The 20,535-nt window shown below is 34.7% G+C and overlaps 1 protein-coding gene across 10 annotated transcripts in view; it reads left to right on the top strand.

The window, feature by feature from the left end:
• The window catches only part of Slc38a9 (solute carrier family 38 member 9), a 109,765-nt gene extending 96,873 nt beyond the window's left edge, over positions 1-12,892 (top strand). For 3 of the 10 annotated variants that reach the window (XM_047555434.1, XM_047555433.1, XM_047555440.1), the window contains 4 exons: positions 4,401-4,514; positions 6,272-6,420; positions 10,829-10,918; positions 12,221-12,892. In XM_047555434.1, the coding sequence (XP_047411390.1) occupies positions 4,401-4,514; positions 6,272-6,420; positions 10,829-10,918; positions 12,221-12,386 (519 nt within the window). In that variant the 3' untranslated portion in view covers positions 12,387-12,892. Of the gene's footprint in view, positions 1-4,400; positions 4,515-6,271; positions 6,480-6,929; positions 7,059-7,774; positions 7,995-10,828; positions 10,919-12,220 lie in introns of those variants that run through there. The other 7 variants (XR_007109081.1, XR_007109082.1, XR_007109080.1 and 4 more) reach the window with 7 other exon arrangements.
• The last annotated feature ends 7,643 nt before the right edge of the window (positions 12,893-20,535 follow it).

Genomic DNA, 20,535 nt, shown 5'->3' with positions numbered 1-20,535 from the left:
ATAAAGGTTTGAAATTAGAATAGAAGAAAAAAGAATAGAAAAGTCTCCTCCTTTCTCTTCTTTATAACTATAGTTCAGTTTGAATCTAAGGACATTTGTGAGGAAAGAAATAATAAAGCCCCTAAACAGTTGTAATAATCTGAATTTTCCAGTTTTCCAATTCAACTTAATTTTCTTGTTGGATTTTTTTTTTTTTTTCCCGCTAAACCTAACTTTTTATATATGTGTAACTAAACAGGATATTATTGCTATTCCTTACTAAGGCATATGTTACCTAGAAAAAGAGGGTGGGGGACTTGAAGAAGATCATCCAGTTCCTTATCATCAGAATATATAATCCCTATAGCCTTCCTGGGTGTGTAGATGAACCTCTTGATATTTCTTCTTTGTGTTTGAGTCAGAACCTACATAACCTGTTCAGTGCTCTGTGTCTGTGGGGTGCAGGAATGGTGTTGAGGGTTGAACCCAGGGGTGCTCTCTCACTAAGCACAAATCCCAGATCCCAGCCCCCCCGCCTTTTTTTTTTTTTTAAATCTTGAGACAGGGTCTCACTAAGTTGTCCAGATAGCCTCGAACTGACAATCCTCCTACCTCAGGCTACTATGTAGCAGGGATTGTGGATGTGTGCCACTGTGCCCAGTTATATAGTGCTTTTGTTGTTATTTGGATTTGTCTGTCTTTAGTTATAAAACCCTGCTATGTTTTTTTGTGGGTTTTTCACTTTTTGTTTTTCTTTGTGTTTTGCTGTGCTGGGGATTGAACCCAGGGCCTCATGTATGCTAGTCAGGCTCTACAAACTGAACTATATCCCCAGCCCTTCCTGCTTAGTTTCTTTGGAACAATTTGAAATGTTTTGTATCTTGTTTTAACTTTTTTATGTGAGTCTGTAATTTACTTGGCTATATACCAGAAAAAGGTTTTATGTAAATGTTTGGGTTAGGTCTGTATGATCAGTTTCTGTCATTCTCCTTAGTAAATGCTCTACTAGATAGTATTTTCACTATGTACAGTAGTATATGGAACAAATAGTAAACTAGGTTTGACAAACAGAATGTGCTTCCAGACTTACTCTGGCCTGTTGTATACCTAGCCCTCTACCAGTCTGTAGTTCCTACCATCAATCCTGTCAGCCACTTCTTATTCATGAAGCAAATTGGATTACCTTATTGAAAATAGACTTCCTGACATATAACTAGTTCATATTGTCACTTGTGTCTCTTTTTAAGTGTATTTTTTTACCCAGAGCCTTGTTTTTTATAAAGGATAACATTTTCTGCCCTTTTCCATTAAGTGGACTTTCAAGAGGCCATATCTTTAGGTCTAGGACACTAATGGCTTAGGTTTGAGCCTAAAAATAGCAATTCTAACACATATACATGCTAATCATAATCCCAGTATCATGCTAAACCTCATATGCTTTTATAATAAAAGCATCTCCTCATCTAATTCTACTGAATGTATGTTGAGTACTGTGAAATAGAGCTTACCTGATTTTGCTTTCTCTTGCAATTTTTTATGTTCTTCATTTTTGTTTTTATTTTGACATTTTTCTCTCCACTTAAGAAGAATCTTTTTATCATGAACATGGGTTAACTTTTATGAAAAAAATTAATTACACTTAAAATGCAGTGTAATCATTGTTGATCTTTGATATGTAAAATAACATAAGAACAGAGAAGCTTCTTCTGTTGCCTTCCTTCAGAAGTGTGAAAAGGCAATAGACCAGGTAGAAGGCTGCCCACAGAAGTGATCTTTGATATGTAAAATAACATAAGAACAGAGAAGCATCTTCTGTTGCCTTCCTTCAGATACAGTTAACTCATCTAAAGTGGTGAAAGGGCAATAGACCAGGTAGAAGGCTGTCCACAGAAGTGACACATGTGAAAGAAAATTCCCAGAAAGAAACCAGTAAAGAGAAAAGGTATGTGTTAGGAGCAATTAGAGCTAAGGAAATGATAAACTGGGGATCCAAGTTAGCAAGAACAGATTGGATCATGCATCTGGCTAAATAAACAAAGCAGGAAATTAATGTAAGAAACAATGCCTCCATCCAGAAGCCAAGATGGGTGAGGTTAATTGATGTAAATGGAAGACTCTGAATACCAAGCAAGGCCTGTGTTGTGATACATAGTCTTAGTTGCCATTCTCACCAAACATGGTAGCGTGCACAGAAGGAATTTGCATTATTGAAAATAATGCTTTTATTTCTTTCCAAAGAAACTTAGTTTGACATTAACGTATAAATGTACAAATGGCATGATAGGAGACAATAAACTAAATTTCATCTTTTTTCCCCTTAAAAATGCTGTATGCACATTTAACAGTTGTTTTTTAAAAGTACTTATTCCCTACATCAGGATGGAACATGAGCCAGGCAATTAATTCTCATGCCCCATTTTACTGTTGTTTTATTGACTACTTCCCAAAGACATTTGAGAGGAGTGCATATTTAGTTAGAATAACTGTTTTAGGTATGTTATATCACACTCAGGACACAAAGTCATGACACTAAGCATTGGGCATTTATTCTTTTTCAGTATTGAATATAGATTGTGTAGAGAAAAACCAAGTTGCATGGTAAAGGGTCTTTCATAAAGAAATCTGTCATGTTCTAATGAGCAACAGGGTAACTATAAATAATGTGTTTTAATCACAAAGAAATGGTAAATATTTCAGAAGATAGCGTCAACTTGATTTAAATATAACAATGTATACATTTATCAAAACATCACATGGTATCCCATAAATGTATACATTTGTTATGTGTCAGTTTTTAATTTTTTTAATTAAAAAAGCAGAAGGGAAAACTATTCATTAGGAAGCCATTGCATCTTAGCCTTAATATATTAGTATTCTCTAAGATACACTTTTTTGCGGGAAGTCAGATCAGACCAAGCTGATAATCAGGCATATGTAAATTGGTGGCTGTCCCTCTTTTTTCTCTGGCACAGCTGTCTTGCCTTCCAAGAATTTTTTTTTTTTTTTTTTTTAACAAGGCTACTTTTGTCCTTGAATGGTATCAAGTAGGTTGAGCATGGGATGACTTTCTTGAAAATAGGTGTTGCCTGGTTCATTCCTGTTCATCCCACACAAGAGCTTGAGGCAATCCTAGGGGTAACTACACCATAAGCCCTAAAGCTTCATAAACTAGGGGGAAGACATTGACACCCCTTCCTTGAGGTGTAGTCATCTTCCCCTTACTCAACCTGAACAATACGCTCTTCCAGAGGTCTGGGACTAATCTGCATAAGCCTTCAGCTCCATAGTCCTATCCACCATCTATGAGGGTATAAAATTCTTGGTTGGTTTTCAAGCTCGTTGTCAATTTAGTCCTGACAGCTTGTTACTAATTTTTTAACTGAATTTATCTTAATTCAAATTCATAAAACCCCCACTATTATAATTTCACCCATTTGAGAAAAGTTATCCCGAAAATTGGAAATGTTCCTTAATTCCAAATGTTCAAACATTCTATTACAAACTAAAAAAAAAAAAAAAAAAAAAAAAATTTATATAATTTTTCTAATTTATTTTCTTAGCTTTCAAAGTCATTTGTGTTTAAAATGAAAAATGAAAAGGCTTATTGCCACAATTTAGTTGTGCTAAATTATTTGGCTGTAACTTTAGTGGTGATGGAGATAATTCTCAAGCTGTGGAATCTGTTCTGTTTGGATCTGACAGCTGGCTGTATTAAATATCTTGGAGCTTTTTGCTTTCCATGAGGAGGGGAGGTTGGGAGGGTGGGAACAGCAGTGGAAGAAAGCAGTCTACTTTATTTAATGTTCTCTGCTGATTCTAGTAATAACATTGTGCAGCTGTTTGAACAGCCTTTTGATTTCCTTTGTTTACTGTTTAGGTTTTTTAAACTTTAATACTTATTGTCTGCTCTTTAGCATTCCTTCTTTATTGAATGTGTTTTAATATGCTCTGCTCTTGTGATCTAAGCATGCTTTGATGTATATAAGTTAATTTACTAAAGAAAGAACTCAAATTTCTGCAGCTCATACTGAAGATGGCTTACACTTAATTCTTGTCCCTTAGCTGTATTATTGTAGTTAAATATTGTAATTTTATAAATTGTCATTGAAATTAAGTCAGAATTTAAATCATGTTAAGCCACAGTTTGTTAATTTTCCTAAGTCTGCCAATAGCTAGCTTAGTCTACAAACTCCAGACTAGTAAAAAAAGAAAAAGAAAAAAAAAATTGCGAGACTAATTTTAAAGCATGTGGATTTTGTTTTAACTATTTTCTGTGAACAGATTGGGTACCTAGAAAGAATACACAGACATACACAAGGTAAAAAAGATATTTGTATCTATTTGCCAGTCTTCTTATTTAGTGTATTTAAGTAGACTTGCTGTAAATTTCTTCATTTTGTGGGAATTTTTTATATTTACAGGTAAGGGACCTGTGCATTGCTTATATGCTGGTGACATTAACTTATCTCTATATTGGAGTCCTGGTTTTTGCTTCATTTCCTTCACCACCATTATCCAAAGATTGTATTGAGCAGGTAAGGCACTGTGTGCCCTCTCTGTGTGATTCCTTATACCTTTGTATATGAATTGTAGACAGGATCTTATAGTAACAAGATATAATACCAGACAGGCCAGGGTTTGAATACCATCCCTACCATATACTCAAAGTGTAGGAATTTGGGCACCTTTCCCCATCCTTTTTGAGCTTTAATTTCCTTTTCCATTAGATAGTGTACATATTCTGTCTGAAATAACATACTACATACCAGGTACTTCGACTTCTATCATGTATATATATTTATTTACCTTTATATGAAGAACAGTTACAAGTTATTGTCATGAATTTATAAAATCCCTACAAAGAATCCCCTGAACTACTTTGTTTTTCAAAGCCCAGATCTAAAAATGCTCTAGATAAACTATTCTGAGTTCATAATCTCTAATGATAGATCTGACTCTCATTCAGATACTGAGTAGCAGGCATCAAAACAAAGACTATCTGGCTGTTAAAAAAAGACAGAAAAAAATCTATCACTAAGAGGTTACATAGGCAATATTTTCTTTGATTTAATTCATCAAAAATTTAAGAACAGTTTCCTTTTTTTTTTTTTTTTTTTTTTTTTGGAGGAGGGTACCAGGGATTGAACTCAGGGACACTCGACCACTGAACCACATCTGCAACCCTGTTTTGTATTTTACTTAGAGACAGAGTCTCACTGAGTTGCTTAGCACCTTGCTTTTGCTGAGGCTGGCTTTGAACTTGCTATGCTCCTGTCTCAGCCTCTGGAGCTGCTGGGATTATAGGTGTGCACCACCATGCCCAACTAGGAATAGTATACTCTTTAATGTAACTGCAGAATTTCTCATTTTAAAAATAAATAAACAAACACAGCATTTCACAGTTACTTTCTAATCAAAAGAAATTCCTCCAGTAGAGTATAGTGGAGTATACAATGATTTATTACAACTGAATTATAAAGTTATTTCAGCAGAATTGTGTTAAATAGTATTCGTATCTCTAAGAGGAAGAGATTACTGCTGTTTTGATAGTTTGAAATGTTCTTATTCTCTTGATTTCTTTGATTCCAGAAGTTCTTTGGCAGCCAAATATTTGCTGAAAATTTCCCCAATATGAATAATCCCATACAAAGCCCACTCCCTTGGGAAAAGGAATATTTGTGGTATTTGTATTTGAAAGGAAAATTTTTTTTAAATTGAATGACTAATTTTTTTTTAGATACCAAAATAAATGAAGAAAAGGGTTATGAAAGATTGTAGAAATAAATCCTTTTTTCATTATAAACTGGTGTTACTAGGTGATAGATATACTCTCACCTTATTCTATAATCTTTACTGTGAAAGCACTACAATGCTTCAGAGGAGGAAAAGCAAGAGAGCTAAAATAGCATTGAATTTAATTTGCCATTTAAATATACTAAGAACAGATTTAGGTATTGTGCTTGGACTTTATAGAGAGCAGTGCTTCTTGATGTATCTGTGGTGAAGAACAAGATTTTTCTTTGTTGTTGTTTTAATGTCAAATCAATTACAGACTGATATTCTTATATTAAAGCAGTAAAAATATGGCAGTGTCTGACTTCTGTAAAAGTTTCTAAGCACTTACTTTGAATATTTCTACTTTCCTCATTGAAAAATAGCTAACAAGCAGGTTGTGGGTAGGTACCAGATCATAATCCACAATGTTCAAAATAAGCAGAAGACAATCCATTTTATGAATTTGTATGCACTGAATTTGAGTCTTAACATTACCTCATTATCTTTCTTGGGTTAGAATTTTTTAGACAACTTCCCTAGCAGTGACACCCTGTCCTTCATTGCAAGGATATTCCTGCTGTTCCAGATGATGACTGTGTACCCGCTCTTAGGCTACTTGGCTCGTGTCCAGCTATTGGGCCATATCTTCGGTGACATTTATCCTAGGTAAGGACTCTTCTCTTGACCAGCAAGATGTGCCAAGCAACAAATGACTATGCAAACAGGTCAGTTTAAAGTGTGACTGATCCTTTTGCTATAAAAATTTGCCTAATGAAAATGATTACTAAGGATAGATCACTGGTATCCCTTTCCCAGAAGAGCTTTAAATATAGAAACCACTCCCTTTCCAGAAGAGCTTTACTTGTGTGTTTATTAACATTTGTGCCTTTTTTACATAAATGTCACATTTAGAATTGAAGATGAGACATAATGAGTTTAATTCTTACTTGAAATATGACAAGTTTAAATTGCAATGATAAATTTTAATCTGTCAGACATGGGGGAATTATGAGTCCCTTTGAAAATCAGTTTAGTTATTCTTATCCAGGAGAAGTTTCCATGTGTAATTTCAGGGTTTCCCTGAAGTCTTCCTGTGAATCCCTGATTAACTCCTTCCTACTCTTACTTTTTTTTTTTTTTTTTTTTTTTTTATTGTTGTTGTTTTCTTTTCACAGTACTAGGGATCAAGACCAGGGACTTTTTATCATTGAACTACATCCTCAGTCCTTTTTATCTGTTATTTTGAAACAGTCTTGCTCATTTGTCAAGGCTGGCCTTGAACTTGTGATCCTCCTGCCTCATCCTCCTGAGTCACTGGGATTACAGGTGTGTGCACCTGTAATTAACACACCAGTCTTACGTTGTTTTGTTGTAGGTTCATCATAGTGAAAAGTACCTAGTCCTATTTTATTGGAAATAAATTATCTTAAAAGAAGAAAACTTTAAAATTTTGGGAAAATTGCATTTACCATGACCAAAGGAACAAGTGATCTTAATCACTTCTTATTAGAAGTGAACCAATATAGTCTGTCCCCTCAGTAAATAATGTTATCTATAAATATGTTGGTTTAAAAGCAAAGCAAAAGTCAAAAGTTATCTGGTCTCAGGGCTAGGGAATGTAGCTCAGTGGTAGAGTACTTGCCTAGCATGCATGAGTCCTGGGTTCTAGCCATAGCACTGAAAGAAAAAAAAAAAAGGTACCAGGTCTCTAAAATTGATAACAATAGCAAGCTACATTTCTAACATTCTAATCTAGAAGACAGGAGTTCAGTAAATGTAAGACTCCTGTTGTGTTTATTCTCTGTACTGTATTTATAGTCACCAAAATAAAATAAATTCTGTGAAGTTATAGATGAACAAATTCTGGACAAATGCATTACTCCTGTTTTCTGCCATTATTTTGCAGAATGGTGGCTGTTAGACTGTTTTTTCTTCTTGCAAAATGTCTGGGATTTCCCTTTCGTGTTCACATTATATTTCTTCCCCTGTCACCAAGAACACACTATCATTTATCCTACAGTTACAAGTACGCTGCAGACTCTGCATACTTTGGAGCATACTTTTTGGTCTCAGGACCCCTTTATGCTGTTAAAATTTATTGAGGACCCTCAGGAGCTTTAGTTTTTGCAGGTATATCTATCGATATTTAACATATGAAAAATTAAGACTTAAGAATTTTAAAGTATTCGTTAATTTCTTTAAAAATCAGTAAGGCCAGGTACAGTGGTGATCACCTGTAGTCCCAGCTGCTTGGGTGTCTGAAGCAGGAGAATCTTGAGTTCAAGGCCAGCCTGGTCAACATAAACAACACAGAGATACCCTGCCTCAAATAATAGTAATAATACCATTATTTGTTAGCATTAATAACACTTATTCAAAATGTAGCTACCAAATTTTTTGTTTTACATTTTTAAATTCTTCAATGTCTGCTTCTCTAGTAGACATTTAGATTCTCTTTTGTTTCTGCATTGTCTGTTATATTTATTTCATTTAAATACGTGAAAAAAAATCTAACCCCACATAGATACAGGGTTGAAAACTATGTTTTTTGGGGGGTTGTTATTTTGGGGGTGTGTTCTTTTGTGGGGGGTGGACTTTTTGTTGTTGTTGTTTTGTTTTTTGCATTCCTGGGGATTAAACCCAGGGGCATTCTACCATAGCTACATCTTTAATTTAATTTTTTTATAAATTTTGAGACAGCATCTCATTAAGTTGCTGAGGGTCTTGCTAAGTTGCTGAGGCTGGCCTCAAACTTGTGATCCTACTGCCTCAGCTTCCCAAGCAGCTGAGATGAAGCAAGAAGGGGTATTTTTAATAGCCTTTTTAGATAATGGTGGATATTCTTGGATACTATCCCAAAATGTGACAAGTGGTAGTTTGTTATAGTTGCAATGTATAATCAGAAATTGAATTGCATTAAAATCTGTTGGTCTCTCTTGTACTTTGGTTCTTTTACCTGTGCATGTTTGGTCAATATTGGTTCACTGAGTTCTGCAGATCTCCCAAATGTTAACACTCTTCTTTATACGTTACCAAAACCCACATTCATTATTATCACCAATTTCATCATGAAAATCTTTAAGAATTAAAAAACTGTCAAGTTCAGGTGGCAAATGCAAGTTCTTCAAAATTCTAGTTTTTATTTGAAAGTTCACATGTCGTCATTGGCAATAAATACTGCAGGTTGTTTCCTGAAGTGACAAATTCATTGTTTATTTTAAAGAAAATGTTTGTCAAACACCCAAGTTTGTTCTTGTTTTTACAGTACTGGGGATTGAACCCAGGGTGCTTTACCACTGTACTACATCCTCAGTCCCTTTTGTTTTTCATCTTGAGACAGTTTTGCTAAATTGCCTAATCTGGCTTCAGATTTACAATCCTCCTCCCTCAGCCTCCCAAGTAACTGAGATTATAGGCAACAACCTCCCCCTGCCCCAAATACCAAAGTTTGGATGACCATCATCTGTCCACATATAAAGTAAAAACAACCGCATTAGGGAAAAAAAGATAGGTTTGCTTCTAGTTCTACTGCACAAGCACTTTTCCTCAAGAACAACCATTGTACTTCACATACAGAAGATATGCTTTATTATGTAATTCCCATTTGATCACATAGAATAATAAAAAGTATATTCAAAGCTTGAGTTTTTGTGTTATTTTCAGACTGGAGATTAAACCCAGGTCCTTGCACATGCTAAACACATGCACTACCTCTGAACTGCACCCCAGCCCTCAATGGCATTTTTTAATAATTTTTTTTTTCTTTTTCTTTCTTTCTTTTTCCTCCCTCCCCAAAGTGTTCGGCATAAAGAATAGAAAGTACAGATAGGTACAGTTGCCTGTATCCATGTTAATGGGCCAACATTTTTAACCACCATTATTACCTTTGCAAAGCAAATTACGTCTTGTAGCATGAAAATAATTTTTACTCAAGGACTTCATGAAAGAATATTGGAAAGTCTTGGGCTTCATGATCACACTTTATTAACTACCACTTGGAAAATATACAAAGTCATTTTCTTTTACAATACAGAACTAACAAAGGCCCAGCCAATGTCTCAAAGCCCTAAAGCAATTTTAAAGTTGGAGTTCTTGAATAAATAGTAAGATCTTGAGGCCTAATATCTTTGTAATTTATCAAGATGTATGACTGACCCCTTATTTGCATAAGTAATTTTTCTTATTTTTAATTCTTTGTAATCTTTATCTGAGATTAATTAACCTCTGACGATTTGGACCAAAATATTGCTTTGATATGTACATTAGGCTTCTGAGAATCATTTTTGGGGGAAATAATTATTTCCTTGGCATCAGTGTTCAGGTACATTTATTGTTATTTGTTTCTAAAATTAACTCCCAGACCTTGAATTGTTAATATCTAGCTAAAGTATTTAGTAAATATTCTATTCGTGGTGAATATTGAATAGCTTTAGGTAAATCTGAAAAATAAACACCTGTCCATACTGCGTTTCCCTTAATATATAAAATTTTCCTATTATAAATGTAAGGTAAACATTTTACAAACAATTGAAGTATAGAAAAGAGGAAACATTATCTGAAATTCTAAATCCTAATACTGTCACTACTGCATTTCCATATTACTTCTGATATTTTTTCAAATATTTTTGGATTTTTTTCTGAAGTGAAAATCCAGCATTTTTTTTTTTCAAATTGCTTAGGTAATTTTTTTATCATGTTGGTAGTAAAGGTATAATTTTTACTATATTCTGTCAGGTAAATTATTGCCTTACATTGTTAATAGCTTTTTTCATGGTTTTGATTATTTTCTCAAGATATTCCAAATGGAATTATAGATCAAAGAATGTGAACCCCAATACATGCTACAAGTTTGCACCTACAGAATTTGACCTATTTATGTAATTGCATTAAAGGGCCAGTTTCACTGTCTTGTGACAAGCAATGAGTACTATTGTTGCCTTTTATTTTTGCTCTGATATTATTGGCAATTCATTTTAAAGATGTTAAGAATGAATTTTGTTCTTATATTAGTGATTACAGTTTGTGTATTTATAAACATGTTATTTTTCCTTTTAACTCTCTTCTCACCCTGTAGCATTTTCCACGTGCTGATTCTTAATCTAATTATTGTGGGAGCTGGAGTGATCATGGCCTGTTTCTACCCAAACATAGGAGGGATCATAAGGTACTGCCTGTACCCTTTCAGCGCATTGGCCTTTATTTTTAGGCTTTTCCTGTTGTTGTTGTTATTGTCATCATCATCATCATAGTCATTGTTGTTTTAATTGTATGTAATTCTATCATTTTTTTTAAAACCAGTAGCATTCAAATGCAGTTCCCTGGTATCAGTTGAGATGCTCATTAAATTCCATTTCTGTTTATTCCGGGTGGAGACCAGACTCAAGAAGCCCCATTATCCCTGAAGACTCAGTAACCTTTCTGTTTTTTTCTTTCTCTCGTCTTATCCCATGTATTTCCTTTTTCTTCAACCAAAATAAAAAGTTATTTTTAATATATAATACATAACTTCTTGAGTACCCAGGAGGTCCTTTATATGTCAGCTTCTTTAATCATCTATTCAAAAACATATTTTAGTGTCCATTTTAAACAAAAAAGTAAGAGTTTAGATCCCAGAGGACTCTATCCTTGATATCCTTTCCCTAAAATGTTGTGACAAGTAGAGTAGGGTGGAAATAAAGTTGTGACCTAAGATTTTCATGGGAAACGAGTTCAGAATGATCTGATTTCTCTTCCTTAATATAGACAGCAGGACTGAGTCACTTTTTTGAAAACCCTTTCTGAAAAAGTAACAAAATCAGTAATTCGTGGTCAGCATTATTTGAGCCATTTGCCATTACACAAAAAGAAATACTTAGTCTTGTTTCAAATAAAACTGGTGTGGGGGGGGGTGGGGAGAGTAACAAGGAACAAGAGGAGATGATTAGCCTGATACATATTGAATATATTGTACACTTAAGTTCCTATTAAGCCATTCCTAAAGAAAACTAGGAAAGGGAGAGGAAAGTGGCCTATTTCTTTGTCACAGTCTCATCTTTAGGTATTTTTGTTATTATCTTTAATAATCGTGCTAAATGCCACGGAGGCACTCATCTGTTTTCATTCGTAAACAAATGCTAACAGTCCCTCACAAACTTAGAATGTGTAATTAGTTTATAAAGATCAAAGATGGGAAGCCTGTCCCCAGATGTTTCTGACGAAGTAACTACAATCATTGAGGCACAGAGGAACTATGGAGATTTGAGGGATGGATAAAAACCCTTTGTCAAGCAGATGCTATAAAGATGAGCAGGAAATAATTGTTTATGTTAACAAGAAAAATAAGTTTAAACCCAATAAATGAATCAGAATAATTTTGTCACAATGTGAGACTGAGGAGGATTTAAGGTTTACTGTGTTTGCCTTAATTATAAAGCAGAAAAAGCAAAATGTAAGGTGAATATTAACCCCCAAAGCTTTTATTTTGCAGATATTCAGGAGCAGCTTGCGGCCTGGCCTTTGTATTCATATATCCATCTCTCATCTATATAATTTCCCTCCACCAAGAAGAGCGTCTGACATGGCCTAAATTAATTTTTCATATTTTCATCATCATTTTGGGTCTGGCTAACCTGATTGTGCAGTTTTTTATGTGAAAACTGTTTTCTTAAGATCTTTCATGGTATTTTGAGCCTTGACAATAGTTCTTCATAAACTCACTTGTAAATGCTGTTGCTGCTGTAATTTTAAATGTTTTTCTAAGATAATTTGAAAGCAAGGGAAATAATAGTTCATTAATAAGTATTTTTTATTAAAATGGGAAAGGGGGCAATAAGAATGATCTTAGTCTCTTTACCGTTATCATATTCACTTACCTTTTCATTCTCATTTGTCTTTTCTGAGTAGAAATGTAGGAAAAAAATCATAGGTTGTCCTGCTTAAAAATATAAGGTAGGTGGATTTATTTTAGCTACAGTAAGGATCCTCAGGGTGTCACAGCATTTGCTAGCATATTACTAGATTCTATTTCTGTTTTATGTTTACATGTACTTGCTTTCAAAATTTGTTAGACTATTTCTACAGGCTTAAACCCCTGCCGTTTGGGACTGTAAACCAAATACCTCATTTAAAAAAAAAAAAAAAAGAACTTCTATGGCATCAGTGTTAATAGTATGAATTCTTGACTGCATCTTTAATCTCTGTTTGAAGGACAAATTTAAAACAATGTCAGTATGGGCCTCACAATAAGAAAAGGTATGCAAAATGCATTAGGAGAATTTGTTACTGCCTGACTTTTCTTATCTCTAACCCAGTTCCATTGATTTAGGTTGGAATTATAGTTGCTCAACTCAGATTTTGTATGGGAACAAGAATTATTGTCCCCATAGACCCAGGGGACTCTTCTACTTTTTGGATCCCTGGATATTGCACAGGCTGTCATGACAGGCCCAAGGGGAAAGCATGGGCGGAGAGAGGCATATGAGGCCCTGCAGGGGAGAAGGGAATGAAGAGGCCTGGGAAGGTAAGGCTCTGCCCAGCAGATTCTGACTCCTCTGGAGTGAAAGTGGTTTCTTTGCCACAGGGAAGGATTCATTCTATTTAAAGTGTGACCTCCAAAGAGACCCCCATCTGCTTGCTTCTGCAGCTGGCAAGGCAGAGTTAAATCCCTGTAAGAAAAATTTACATCCAAAAAAAAGGATTAGGAAATCTGGATTCTTGGAATTAACACTCTTCCTTTTTTTTCTCCCAAACTAAAATCTAAACTAGAATCCAAATCCATGTCTTCCATGGTATATACCCTCTGTCTTCATCCCAGGACTGCCAATATTTAGATTTCTCTAATTTTAGGCTAAAGTTCATAAATGTGTGATACAGATTTCATATTCTAGGACAATGTTATTTCCTTCCCTGGGAAAGATGGGTGAAATCAAAGTCTCATCATGAAAATTCTCAAACACACACAAAATAGAATAATATGGGACACACCTATACATCCATGCCCTGAGTTTACTAATTGCAGGGCTTAGCTGCTTTTGCTTCACCTGTCCTTTTGTTCTTTTCTACTGAAATGTTTTTATGATAAATCTCAGACATTGTGTCATTTCATATCTACAGACCTTAATATATGCAGCTAATAGCCTTTTGAACTTAGTTAGATTTATTATGGAGATAGTGTCAAAAGAAACTGCTAGTAGAAATTAGGTCCCTTGGAAAATTCTGTATTAGATATCTCAGCTTCTCCAAGTACAATGAATGAGGAAGTGTCTCTGGGCTTGAGAGCCTCTGAGTCTATATGACTTCAGAATCTTATTCAGTTAAGAGATATAAGGTGCAACAACCCTAGATACTTTAAGAGACCTTCTAGGCTCAGTCCTTGTTTATTCCTAATTACTTCCCTTATCTTCATGAACTCTAGACACTATTTTCATTGCCTCTTTTCAAAAATACTTGAATTCTTTAACACAGGCAAAAATGATTTGATGTGTTTTGCCCACTTAATGGACAAAGGGAAAATGACAATGAATGTGTTATTTTGTCAGCTGTTAGAACTTCTGAAATCCTATGCTAGGCATATGCTTAATGGCATAAAAGAGACTGTCTCCTTTGGCCTTTAATTGGCTTTGTATTTGAATGTGTGTGTCCTGGCTCACACATTAGAATAACAAGCTATGAATTCATAAGGATCACATAACAATTACTTTATGACTTTAAGACCTTCTCTACTGTCATCTCTTTAAACTATCTAAATTTCTTTCATTTTTTGCTCTGACAAGGTTAACCTTAGTTGCTTCGAAGGTAGCTTTTTTAACATGCAGCTGAGGACTTTATAAAATTTAAAATGGTTTCATTAGAGAGGTCTTCCTTAGAAATCCTTTGGAAGAATATGTGGCATACCAATACTAAATAAGAAAGGACAAAGAAAATGTAACTAAGTTTGATACCTGTGGATGATCATCTGAAATCAATTTCATGAGCAAATCCAAAAAATGCATGGGAGTACAAAATAAATTTATCCTCAAAAAGAGTCTATATTAAAGGGAATGCTTTATTTACATTGTGTATTTTGTAAATACTGTGTAAAGTCTAGTGGTAAACTTCTGTTTCTCCTCGGAGTTCACTGGTATAATATTTTGTGTTTTGATTTCTCCATTTCCATAAATATTGAATAAACTATAACATTCTGTGCTTTGGAGGAGGCAGAGATGTAGAAAACATCATTCATGTCCTAAAGGAACTTGCAGTCTAGTAAAGTGGACTGTGTACACAGCAATGAATGATGCAAGATAGTTCATGCCAAGTACCATTAGAGAAATAGACCCCCTTTGGTGGGCATCCTGAGGGAGGGCTGGTAAAGCAAGCTGAATTATGAAGCAACAAGGGCCTATTTTCAGACTCCTAATAACTGTCCCAAATTTAAATATTTGATATGTTTGCCAGCAAATGGAATTGTGTGTTAAGTGTATTTGCTTTCGTTTCAGTAAATTTCCTCTAAGTTAAGTTTTACAAGATGTATTTAACTGCTTTATTGTGCTATTATCCTTTGCATTGTTATCACAGTCTGTTATTCACTTCTGTGAGTCAAGCACAGCAAAGCACAATTGATTAATAGAGTAAATAATTAGAAACATATTGGATGGTACAAACAAAAACATTCTATATAGTTTTCTCTCAGGCTGGGCATATAACTCAGTGGTAGAGCAGTTATGCACCACATGTGAGGTCCTGGGTTCAATCCCCAACCCGCACACACACTTCTCTAGAAATTTGACTTGTTTAAATACCAGTATTTTGAATGTCAAATGTTTGAGGTCATATGAAAGATGGTGGAATGAGACAGACATCATTACCCTATGTACATGTATGATTACATGAATGGTGTGAATCTACATCATGCACAACCATAGAAACGAAAAGTTGTACCCTATTTGTGTACAATGAATCAAAATGCAGTCTGTAAAAATTTTTTTTTAAATGTGAAAAAATGTTTGAGTTCATTGATAACAACAGAAAATATTGATGCTATATATTTTCTTTACAAATCACTGGGCTATTACTTGTTAGAATCTGGTGGTTGTTTTGTTTTTGTTTTTGTTTTGTACTTTTAGGAATGGATTGAACCCAGGGCCTTGCCCATGCTAGCCTGCAGTCTACCACTGAGCCACACCCCCACACATCGTTTTTGTTTTTTGACTCAGATTCATCCCAGTTGGAATGTCCAAAACCAAATCCAAATCTAGTTGACACTTAAATAATAGAGTGTAACATTAGTTTGTGATCCAAAATAAAATTAATCCCCTTAATGCACACAAACTGACCTGACTGGGCCCCAGTTTTATAATTGACTGCTGACTTCACTTCAGATTATATAAACACATGTTGCAAAACATCAGTGATGGGAACCTCCTAATCTAAATAGTATTCTCTGAAATGTAATTTTCTTTTTATAGGAAAGGAGAAATTAAATCAGTATTATTTGAAAGGAAAATATTTCTGGGATTTTGTTTAATTGATTTTTGCTGGGAAATGCTATTGTCTCCTAGCACTAACCCCAGGGCAGGAAAAAGTTAGACTCCTTCTTTTGTAGGGTCAAACTTCTCAATGACTGTGACACTTGAGATATTCCTGGTCCTGTTTCTAACGAAATATTGGTATCATCATTTTCCAGAGCCCCTTAAGCCAAAAAAGGCTCTAATTTTCTGACTTCCCTAAATAAAATTACTTTTTTCCCCCAATATCATTTTTATTGATTTCCCAGTTCTTCTGAAAAAGGTGAAGTAAGGCTATGTCTTTTTAAAAGATTGAAACTTCTCCATTCTCTTTATTTACCTCAGACCATATAGTACAGGCCTGGGGCAGGGATGAGAAGGCACTCAGTCTCCAAATTTTTCTTCCTTTGGCTCTCTGTCAATCCCAAGTGATCTAGGCACTCAGTTTATACTTCTTTAATTAACTATACAGGATTCTACTTTAGTAGAAAACAATAAGTTAATTACTGTCATCTAGGATTTTATTCCATACCTCTCCCCCTCCAAAAATATTGAGTAAGTCATACTCAATTAATATTTGAATACTGACTGCGTGCCAGGTCTTGTGCCAAGTACTGAGCTTACAGTGGTGAATAAGCCAGATGCAGCCCTCAGTTTATCATCCTTTGCACCTGGGTCATCTCCCTTAGGTACCAATGAAGTGCCAGGCTTTCACCCTTTCCCACCCACCTCCATGTCTGTGGAGTGCCATGATGAAGCCACACCATGCACATTTTTAAAAGATTAATATAGGATAGTGATACAGTAAGTGGAACTTGGTAAAGTGAGCCATGTTTATCAACATAATACTTTTTCAAATCCAAGCTTAATTATAATCACTTTAAAATTATGTGGACAAAAACTGGAGGGTGCCAAGCACAAGGCCCTGGGTTCAATCCCCAGCACTGCAAAAAAAAAAAAAAAAAAAAAAACTGGAGGGTGCCACAGATGAATAGGTAATCTGTGAGGTGGTGGATCCTAGGTGAATCATTTATGTTGTTGCTTTGTTATTTGCCTACCAGATTTTTCTAAAAAGATGCCTAGGGTAAATCATGGCAAAGAAATCTAGAATTATGTCAGCACTCAACCATGAGGTAGAGAACCCTCAAATGTATTACAGAGAGTTTTGATTAGAGGGGCAGATTCAGGTTTTATGGGGCCTGAAGCTTATGTAACTTAGAGTTCCCTCTTTAAAGAAAAAATATACAAAGTTAGGAGCCCCAGATTAGGAGGGAGCCCATATAAGTGAGGAACTCTGGCTTTAGTTTTAAAATAAATCACACACAAACCATTCTGGGGAGAAGGGAAAGTTAAAAGACTGAAGGAGGAGTAATGTGAAAAGTTTTAGGCCCCCTATTCGATCTGTCAAACTTTACATTTCTCTGCCACGTTTAAGAATTGTACCTTTGCTGGGTACATTGGTGCACGCCTGTAATCCCAGAGACTCCAGAGGCTAAGGCAGGAGGATCACAGTTCAAAGCCAGCCTATGTAACTTAGTGAAGCCCTAAGCAACTTAGTGAGACCCTGTCTCGGAATTTTTTAAAAAGGACTAGAAGTGTGACTCAGTGGTTAATTGACTCTGGGTTCAATCCTGGTACCAAACCTGAGCTTTTATTTTTAGAGGAATCAAACTGACTTTTACCAAAATAGCCTGGGGTACAAATTCAATAATGGTTCATTTGGGCTCAAAATGGACATTTTTCTTTTTCAGATTGGAGAGTTTTTATCTGACAGTAGGTCTTGCAGGCTATTAATGTTTTGATTTTTGTTGTGGTTGTTTTAATCGCTACAGAGATAATAAAGAGTCCAAAGAATACTGTTTAATTTTCAAATAGTAGTCTTCATCTATCTTAGGGATGAGGACTCTTTTAAGGGCTTGTGATAAAGAGCAACGTTAAAGTAAGGCAACATTTATTTATTTATATTCCACTTTGTTCCTGAAAGGAAATATTTCTATTCCCTTAAAGAAAATCAACTTTAAAGGACTACCTTGAAGAATTTCTAGGAAGCATTAGAAATTTATGACATTTCTTGAAAAGAGAAAACTAAAACTTGATTCACATTAATAATCTTAATTACTTCTCAGTGCCATATTATTTATAATCCTGTATTATAGATAAAGTCTAATTCAGTGCACAAATCTTTTACTGATTGTCCTAGATTTGGAAATGCAAAGATAAAGTCAGAATAAATGCCAGAATTCTCTTTATTTAATTAAAACTGTAACCCTTCCCTGTAGAAAAATAGACAAGGGTCTTTGTAACAGAAAACTGCAAATAAACATGAAGAGAAAAAAGTTCAGCAACACAGATAAATCTCAGAAACATGCTAACCAAGTCAACTGCAAAAGACTACATATGGTATGTTTCTATTTGTATGAAAACTCTACAAAGGACAAATTTATAGGAAAAAAGAACGGTGCTTTTCTAGAACTGGGAGTAGGAGCAGAGATTATAAATGGGTATGGGGGAACTTTCTAGGGTGATAGAAATGTTCTAGAAGAGGATTGTGGTATTGGTTTCCACTATACATTTATAGTTTTACACTTACATTGCTTGAATTTTATGGTAAGTGATCCCTCAAAGCTGTTTTTAAAAATTCAACCTCTTTAGTAGAAAAGGAAAAATAATGCTTTCTACTTGGTAAGCAACAATAATACCCTGACAAAGGTGTGGAAAGTGTACACTTGTACCAAATAGTAGGTGTAAAGTAGTGCAGACTTTATGAAAGTAGTTTGGGAAGTTTATATCAAACCTCAAAACACTCATATCATTGAACTCACTTTCATATCCCAATGAAATAATTTGACAAATGTGGTCACACAGAGATGTTCATCTCCTATTATCTGTAATGGAAGAATTAGAAACAATTTTTCAATGTTAGGAATAAATTATGAAATATCCTTCTCAATCTTATGTAGCTATTTAAAATGTTGCAGATGTATATATGTAATAAATGTCAAAAAGATGTTTATAAGTGAGAGTTACAATTGTGTAGAATTATATTTGTTTATACACATGCATGGAAACAGGGCTGGAAGTTTTAACAGATATGAACAATTACCTCTGGGTGCATCTTTTTATTGCTTTTTGTTTATCTGTATTTTCTAAAGTTTTAAAGTAAAGTGTATCATATTCTATGGGGAAAAAGCAATAAAGTCTTTTTCTTTAAAAATATCTTTCTTTGACTTCTCATCACTTAAAACTATAAGGACCCTTTTTGATATTAAGAAAAATTATTAGTGTATTATAATTATACATAATACTGGGATTTGTGACATATTTGTACATATACATAACAATTAATTTGATCAATATCATGGAATAAAAATTATTCATACACCATAGTAGTTGTGCTTTTAGTGTGTACTGATTGATAAGAATAATGATAAAAAGCTATTACAATTTCTATACCATTGATATACCACACTGGTTTGATATATTATCATAGTATTTATAGACATTTAAACATTTTTTAGCTTATTTATTCAGTCTGCCTTACAAAACCCTCTGAAACAACTCTGTGGTCTATAGGTTTGAAAGACAAACCAGAGAATAAAGTCTAGATTCTTTAGCTTGGTACCCAAGCCCATTTTTTTACAGCCTTCACACCATCCCATTGTACTCTGACCTTTTGTTTTTCTGCCTCCTTTTGTATGTAGTATACTCTGGGCCTGCCATGTACTTTTTTCCTGTCTTTCAGGGCGTTGCTTGAAAATGACCCCTCTTTGCCTTTCAGATAGTTTAGATGTTCCCATTTTTTGTGCTCTCCAGCACTTCACACGTGCATATATTATAGTGTTTATCACATTCTGTTGTAATTACTGACTGGTGCGTATTTCCCCTACTAGATAAAGAACTTCACCTCGTATCCACAGGGTTTAACACATTGCAGCAGAAGAGGTGTTTGCAATAATTATCAGTTGAATGAATGCACAGAAAGAGACCCAGTTCTTCCCTTCAGGATCTCAGGCTGGTTAAGGGGACAGATATACAGCTACCATGTGATTAGTCCTAGCATAAAAATAGAATGAGCGCACAGAGGAGGCAGTGATGGATTTGGGCTTGGTGACTAGGAATTGCTTCCTATAGTAAGGTACATTTGAATTAGACTTTTTTTTTTTTTCTTAACAAGTTGAGGGAAAAAGAAGAAAAACTCTGAGTCCATTGTGTAGAAAAATGAGGATGACTCACCATTGCACCCTGAAGCTCAACTCCAGCTATCCTCACTACCCAACTTCCCTTTTATCTCATCAAAAATCACTGAAAAATATGTTTC

The sequence above is a fragment of the Sciurus carolinensis genome, chromosome 6 (genome assembly GCF_902686445.1).
Source record: "Sciurus carolinensis chromosome 6, mSciCar1.2, whole genome shotgun sequence".
Taxonomy (NCBI): domain Eukaryota; kingdom Metazoa; phylum Chordata; class Mammalia; order Rodentia; family Sciuridae; genus Sciurus; species Sciurus carolinensis.
Note: the sequence above shows the minus strand (reverse complement) of the source record. Positions and strands in the feature narration are given on the sequence as shown.